This window comes from Onthophagus taurus, chromosome 7, assembly GCF_036711975.1.
Source record: "Onthophagus taurus isolate NC chromosome 7, IU_Otau_3.0, whole genome shotgun sequence".
Lineage (NCBI taxonomy): Eukaryota > Metazoa > Arthropoda > Insecta > Coleoptera > Scarabaeidae > Onthophagus > Onthophagus taurus.
Window position 1 is genome coordinate 18,188,180 of NC_091972.1, and position 7,896 is coordinate 18,196,075.

The 7,896-nt window shown below is 33.7% G+C and overlaps 1 protein-coding gene across 2 annotated transcripts in view; it reads left to right on the top strand.

The window, feature by feature from the left end:
• LOC111416631 (short spindle 3) overlaps positions 1-1,094 on the top strand; it is a 54,108-nt gene extending 53,014 nt beyond the window's left edge. For both annotated transcript variants that reach the window (XM_023048695.2, XM_023048696.2), the window contains exons 9-10: positions 271-441; positions 503-1,094. In XM_023048695.2, coding sequence (XP_022904463.1) covers positions 271-441; positions 503-571 — 240 coding nt within the window. In that variant the 3' untranslated portion in view covers positions 572-1,094. The remainder of the gene's footprint in view (positions 1-270; positions 442-502) is intronic.
• The last annotated feature ends 6,802 nt before the right edge of the window (positions 1,095-7,896 follow it).

The window sequence follows — 7,896 nt, forward strand, 5'->3', positions numbered from 1 at the left end:
GAGAGAGAGTCGACTTTGAGCTACAAAGACTCAAGAGGTATCCTCGCGAAGGAATCGTTATCGCGTTGATAAATGACGAGCGCTGTCGCGTACAAGAGGTTACATGACTGAAATTGGATAGTAGTAATAGCGGGTGAATGCGATGTGAAGAAAAAGAAGAAGTGGGGAAGCATGTTCTCGTTGCTACTAGATTTTGAATAGACTTAAAATTTTCTGACTCATAATGTTATTATTACAAGAAAGAAAATTAAATGGGTTTCTTTTTTCTAGATGCTTCTAGTAAGTGGTCAACCACCATCAGTTCTTCAACAACTTTGTTCTTTACCATTCCCGTATTTCTCGGTTGAACCGCTTTCTAAACTTCTTTATCCAACTCTTCTTGCTTGTTGTGCCAATAATGAGCACACCGTTGCAATATTAAAACAAGAATTATCTTACGAGGTAAGTCCTAAAAATATTTTTTTAACTATTACGATATAGATAGATTTTTTTTTATATACAGATTTTGGAAGAATTCAGTAATTCTGATGTAGGAAAAGAAATCCGTCTAATAAAACTATTAAACAAGTAAACTCATCGCTTTCTTCGCCATCCAAAGTGTCTTATATCCGCTTTAAGCGTATATTATATAGCGAATTACATGTTGTGGCGTAGTCACGAGATTAAACGAAGTGCAAACCGCTGCAGAAGCCGCTTGTAACCGATAATAGAACTAATTATTTCTATTAACGTTATCCAATAAACACATTAACATTGCTAACTAATTTCTCTTCGTTGTTTCTTGTGGGGGCGTCGGCGTCGCTTAGGAGGTGTTTAAGAGACGTTTTCGGTCAGATTTGTGATAAGAAATGAAAAAAAAAAATGATTATCAGGATATGTAAACAATGAAATGTTTCGAATAAAATTGATTCAAAAAGTATTTAAACGAAAGTAGTGAATAATAACCAGGTTGTATTTACCATTACGATAAAAAGTATTGTTTTTTTTTTTGGTTATTTGACTATTGTATTAATTTAATCAATGTATGTGGCCGTGTATTCTATATTTTGTACCAACGTAGTTTTTCTATTAATAAAATAAAGATGGCGCACAAACATTTGTTTTTATTTATTTGTTATTAATTTCCCATTTAAAAAGTAACCTAACTAAGTCGTTATTAATTTATTCCTGAATCTATAGGCAACGCCGATCAAGTTAATGAGTTTTTCCTCGATGCACAGATCAGTGTATTGGGTGACGCCAATTTAATTCGGCATTATCAATCTAATATCTTCCCTGGTGTCATCGAATCACTGTCCTTTTCTCTCGCTTCGGAAGAGGAAATATTGGATATTCTTTGTAACATTAAGACAACTACAGTTGGAGTTGACGGTATTAGTGTTAAAATGTTGAATATGTGTTGTCCAACAATTATACCGCATATATGTCATATTGTGAACTATTGCCTTGAATTGTCTGTGTTTCCTGACCTTTGGAAGATTGCTCAAGTCACGCCAATTCCAAAAACATCCAGCCCTCGGGAACTTAAAGATCTCCGCCCCATAAGTATTTTGCCTATATTGTCCAAGATTCTGGAAAAAGTGGTTGCTACTAGACTTACCCAGCATCTAAATAAATTTAATATTCTACCAGTCCGTCAGTCTGGTTTTCGTTCAAGACACAGTTGTACGACAGCCCTTCTCGATGTCACGGATGATATTTTCCATGCAATTGACCAAAAAAGCGCCACGATCCTGATTCTCTTGGACTTCTCTAAGGCCTTTGATACCATTCACCACCCCACTCTCTTAGCAATACTCCACCATATTGGCCTTTCGGAGGGTGCCATAAAGTTTTTTAATAGTTACCTCCTGAATCGGTCACAAACTGTTAAGCTTCATGGAAAGGAATCTTCAGCAGCAGTGGTGTCCTCAGGCGTGCCGCAGGGTTCAATTCTTGGCCCTCTGCTCTATCTAATTTATGCGGCTGCTTTACCAAAAGTACTAGACTATTGCACTGCTCACATGTATGCTGACGATACTCAGGTCTATTACTCATTCAATGAGAATAACATTGACAAGGCTGAAAGAGCTATCAATTCTGATTTAGACAAATTGGCCCACGAAGCTTCAAATCATTGTTTGATTATTAATCCGTCTAAATCAGCAGTTATGGTATTTGGGAGTGGTGGTGTGGTGAACAGGGTCAAGGGGTCTCTGAGTGTCGGAGTGGGTGGTGTTAAATTGAATTTTACGGACGAGTGCTGTAATTTGGGTATACGTCTTGATACTGCACTCCGATTCCGTGGACATGTTTCTTCACTAATTCGTAGAGCCTACGTGACGCTTAAATTATTGTACAGTAACAGGAGCTTACTTAACCAACGTTTGAAAATCCAATTATGTGAAGCTCCTGTTCTGTCCATATTCAATTACGGAGATGCTTTATATCATCCATGCTTAGACTCTGTAACCAAAGTGCGTATCCAAAGAGTGCAGAACTCATGTCTGAGGTTTATATATGGTATTAAAAGACGGGAAAACATATCACACACTCTGAATTGGGCAAATTGGTTGAATATGACGCGTCGTAGAATCCTTCACAGTGCTTGCCTCTTTCACAGAATTATTATGTATAAATGTCCACCATATTTAGCCAATAGAATCAGGTACGCAGTGACGTGCACAATATTAATATACGACATCGGCACATGTTATGCATACCACGCCATGAACTTCAAATCTTTAAAAGATCTTACTCTTATAATGTAACTACTATTATGAATAGCCTTCCTGATTCAGTCAAGCAGCTGAGTGAGCGAAGTTTCAAGTCATATTATAAAAAAATTCTATTGATTGAGCAGAACAGCATTTAAATTTAAATTTTAAATTTAAGTTCTTATTAAGAGGTAATATTCACTTTTTACATTTCTGAATTGTATGACCTAACAGGGCAGGGGGAGATTGTTCGCGGCAGCTTGTTCAACCTTTTCTTCATTTTGCTATGTTTTTGTTCTTTAATTTTGTTGTATTTTTTTAGGTGCTTACTTCTGTTAATATAGTTTTTTATATATATATATAGTTAGTGCTATCTTGTTTGAAACCAATTTATTTATTATTTCTATTATAAAAAGGCCGATGAAAAACAATAGCAGACAAGCTATGTCTGCATTGACTCGGCTCTTTTTGATGATGCGCTGTTATTAAGTCCGGTTTTATTGATAATTTCAGAGTGTTTATTATTTTATTTACTTTTATGTATTATTTTTTGTATTTTTTTTGTGGGCTTGTAAATTCTTTGTTGCATCATCAATAAACATAAATATACATACATACATATTAATTTCCGATGCTTTCCAAAATAACAATTTACATTTGTCATCCTTTGAAATCTGTAACGAAGATGCAACATTATTATCATGTTTCTCTAAATTGGAATTTTACAGTGTGAAAGGAATTTAAACAATTCACAAACTCTTCCTGATAATTTCCTGTAACATCAGGAATTATCTTATCTACAACATTTGATTAAGTGAAGTAAACTTTCCTTTTTAAATATCTCCACTAAAAACTATGCTACTTGATATGCATCTATCAAGACAGAAAATAAAATAGATATTTGATGCAGGCTTCGGAATTGTTGCGACAATTTCATGCAATCTTGAAGAAATCTTGATACAGTTTTGAGGAAAACTTGATGGAAATTCTATATAGCTTATCACTGCTAGTTGCAATTTTGATGTAGTTCCAATGTAGCTGGAAACGTCTTGATAAAGATTTGATACAGGCATGATAAATAGGACTTAGTACTGCAACTATCAAGTTAAGAAACATAATAGAGACTTGATGCAGACCTCAATGAGTTGATACAGATTCAATATGGAGATATTTTGCAATTTTGTAGGTCTGTTGAGATATTCGTAATCATAAACGTAGTATTAATACAAACCTGATATGATAGAATCTTTATTTTGATTCATCAGGAACATGGTGAAGACTAGATGCAGACTTATGTAACCTTGACTTATCTATGGAGTTTTTATATGTATAATCTTCAACGAGCTTTATTGCACTTCAATATGTTGATTGACTTTGATATGTTGAACCAAGACTTGACTTTGTACAGATTTGATTTATTAGAAACATGGCGAAAACTTGATGGCGCGACGTATGATACATATGAGTCTTGATGGAGACTGACTTGATATAGATGTAATAAATATATAAATTTGTTTTAGTTTGCTGATTAAATATTTTCAGAAAATTAAATTTTTCTCGTTTTTATTTTCTTATAAAACCTGATGATGTGATATATCGATCGAATAGAATGAAGTATGATCTATCAAAATATGCATAAAAAACCTGTTTATCCCATTTAAGATAACAATGTTGGTTACCATAGCTACGAAACTAAGAACAATACAAGCAAACAAATATAGCCAGAATATAATATCGTTGATATTGCACAATTAATTGTTTTTATAAGAATGTTTTTATGCGATTTTTCCGTAAAAGAAGAATTTTTGACAATACTTCCTATAAAGGGACCAACGAGAGGTCTAAATATGATGCCAACTTTTATGCCATTTGCCTAAAAAAAAATTTGCCTTTGCATAAATTGGTTGCTATGTCTACTGACGTAGTACCTTCAATGATTGGTAGAAATCATGGATTTTTAGCCCGTTGTAAACAAAATGAACAGTTTCCTGATTTCATATCATTTCATTGCATATAATTCATAATACAGCCTTATATGCAAAAATATTACATATTAAAGGAGAGTTTATTAAAGGCGCCAATAAAAACTGGCGTGCCAGTAAAATTAAATTGAACGTGTAAACATCAACTGGCATGCAAGTTGAAATCATGCATACATGGATCGGAAAAGTCTGCACCCTTCTGAAATCACTGGCGCCAGTGATGACAAATACGTGCAGCAAAACAAAATTTGCGTGTGTAAACAAATGTCGGCTCGCCAGTATTTGGTTAAATTTTCGTTTCGGTTGAGGTCCTAATTTGTGTTTATTGTAGTTTATATAGTTTCTTATGGCTAAAAAAAAAGTGGTCGGCAGATCTGACAATCAAATTTCTCGAAGGCTATGAATCTTATCCGTGTTTATGGGATGTACATAGTAGTGCTTATCAGAACACAATTCAGAAGACTATCAAAATTTTGCTTTGTCATTCGTAGATGATTTTTATAGCTTGCAGAATCTTCTGTTGTGAGTTACTAGCGCCACTAAATCCATGCATGTCTAAACTCACCTTAAAGATATTATGGATGTAGCAGTGAAAATTGCTAATTCGATAAGAGCGCGAAGTTTTAGGAGGCGTCTATTCCGTAGTTAACTTGAAGACAATAACTCGAAATATTCAACATTTACTTCCTTTTGTCATGTTAGGTTCTTTTGCCTGACATTATTGCATTTTAGGACACATTGACAGAAAACACATGGAAGATCCAGTTTGGGTAAAAAATTTGCATTTCTTACGGATTTTATGGGCCATTACAACTCGCTTAATTTACAATTACAAGGGAAAGGAAAAAATTTTAAACTTTTTGCTTTACAATTAAAAAAGCTAATTTAGAACAACATATTAAACTTACTGGTGAACGTAATATTGAACTGTTTTGTTCTGAACTGGAAAATCTTCAACCGATTTTTGAATTTATATCATTTCCTTTTGGAGAATTCGGAAACGAGAACATTTCAATTGCTCTCGAATCAGAAATTTTAAGAATACAATCAGATATAATTCTGAAAGCACGTGCAATGAAAATTATTTTTGGAATTTATTTCCAGAAGAAAAATATCCATTATTTTGAGATCGGTGGCTATGAGGATATTTGCATTTTTTAGTTCCACTTATCTATGCGAAGCAGTGTTTTCTCAAATAAAAAATGACCACTTAATGGCAGCTATTCGATTGTGCATCAGTGATTACAAACCTATCTTTTCAAGACTTGTTGATGAAATAGAATGTCACAAATCTACATCAAAAAATTAATCCAAAATATTTATCAATAAAGTATATATCAATGTATTTATATTATCAATATTTAGTATATTATTATAAATAAAGACCTTAATTAAATTTTGATTAGTTTTTAATTAGAACCCATTTTTCGAAGTCGATCACGCATAAATTAGAAAAATTAATGTCGATCATACCAGTATTAAGTTTGCCCACCCCGCGAACTATATCGATGCTATGTCAACAAAAAACTATTCCACTTCCAACGATGTACTTGCGGGCGAGGCGTCATATCAATACTACGTTGATCCAAAACTACCCTTATATAAACTTATACAGGGTGTTTCTGTACGTCGTGGCATAATTTCAAATACTAGAGTCAAAATGATGACAATTTTTGGTCTAAACCCATAAATGGCTAAGATATAGGCTATCAAAGTTAAATGTCTTTAAGGTCCATATCTTAGCCTTAATTTTTGGATTTAGGCCAAAAATTTTTACATGAGGTACTTCAGATTAAAATTATGCTACGACTTACAAAACACCTAGTATATTCTTGATTTATGAATGAGATTTTATGTAATCTTGAACGAGCTTTGTTGCACTCCAAGATGCAATCCATTGATGCAAATCAGTCAAAAATATCATCAAAAATGTCTTAAATTTAAGGATGTATATCTCAATGATTTATACAAAAAGTAGTCTATATGTCAAAACCTTAGTGGATATTTCTCCAGTAAACGCAAATATTGCCGAGCAGACAATATGAGGCTTATAAGTACGAAGGCTTTCACGGCCGGTGTTAATTGAACTAAAATCAGAAGTAAAACTAGAACTAACACTAGAAACTTTCGGGTTTTGCCGTGCGTCTTTTAAGAAAAGGTTTGACGTTTCGGATGCCATGTTGCAACCTTCTTCAAAAACTGGTTCGAAGTTCACTTAAATAGTTTTAGTTCAATATAAGGTTTCTATTAAAATTCCAATGTAGTTGTATGATGGCAAATGGTTGCAGGAGGAGTAGGAGAAAGAAATGAATTTTGAAAGAACTTTATCATTTTCGGAAACATCGTTCAACGTTATCCAGCATGTGATGCTTTTCGATAGATGACAGAAAGTTCACATAGTATACGATAAGACTGGTGTCATCAATACAACATAGAGCGAAGAATCGAAGGCGTCAAATGGCTAGAAATGTGATAGTAGTCAATGTTATGGAACGAAGAGATAATAGTGGATTTCTGGTTAAGGTTTCTTCATTGAGTGGTGGAGTTTTGAGGGTGATAGATTTTTAGCAATATGGTGTTACAAACCTGTGGTAAGTGGCAATATTTTCTTTATATTGTAAACAACAATTGCAAAGTCACATGAAAAAAAGGTAAGCCGATTATCAAGCTGTTATCCAACATATCTTTACTCTATAGACTAACGTATGAGGTTCGGCCCGTGTTAAAAATTCAATGACTGCGATGATTCGAGAAACGCAATCTTGCATCATTTGCTTCAAAACCCGAAACTAAACGACTTTGTAACTTAAGTAACGGTTGTCCATGCGTTGTTAGTTCTCCCATCCACCTCCAAAGTGCTCTACTATCACTCTTCCAAACAATATCTACCAATTTCTTGTAACATTTTCGAACATTTCTCCCACTGAGTTGGTTTCACATTCATCTATGTAGTATTAATAATACTCAAAGAACCATTTGTTGTTGTAAACACACCCTAGTTTAGCATTATATAAAATTTCTTCTAAATCCTTTTACTTATTGAATTTGTCTTTCTACTTGCCATACAAAGTGAAATACAGAACATTACCGAATTTTGTAACTGATATCTTAATCAAATTGGTATAACGATCTTCTTTGAGAAATCATTCAACCTTGCTTTTCAAGTATGCTTCAAAAAGATTCCTCATTCTTCTTGGCAGTGAGATTGGACAGAAGCA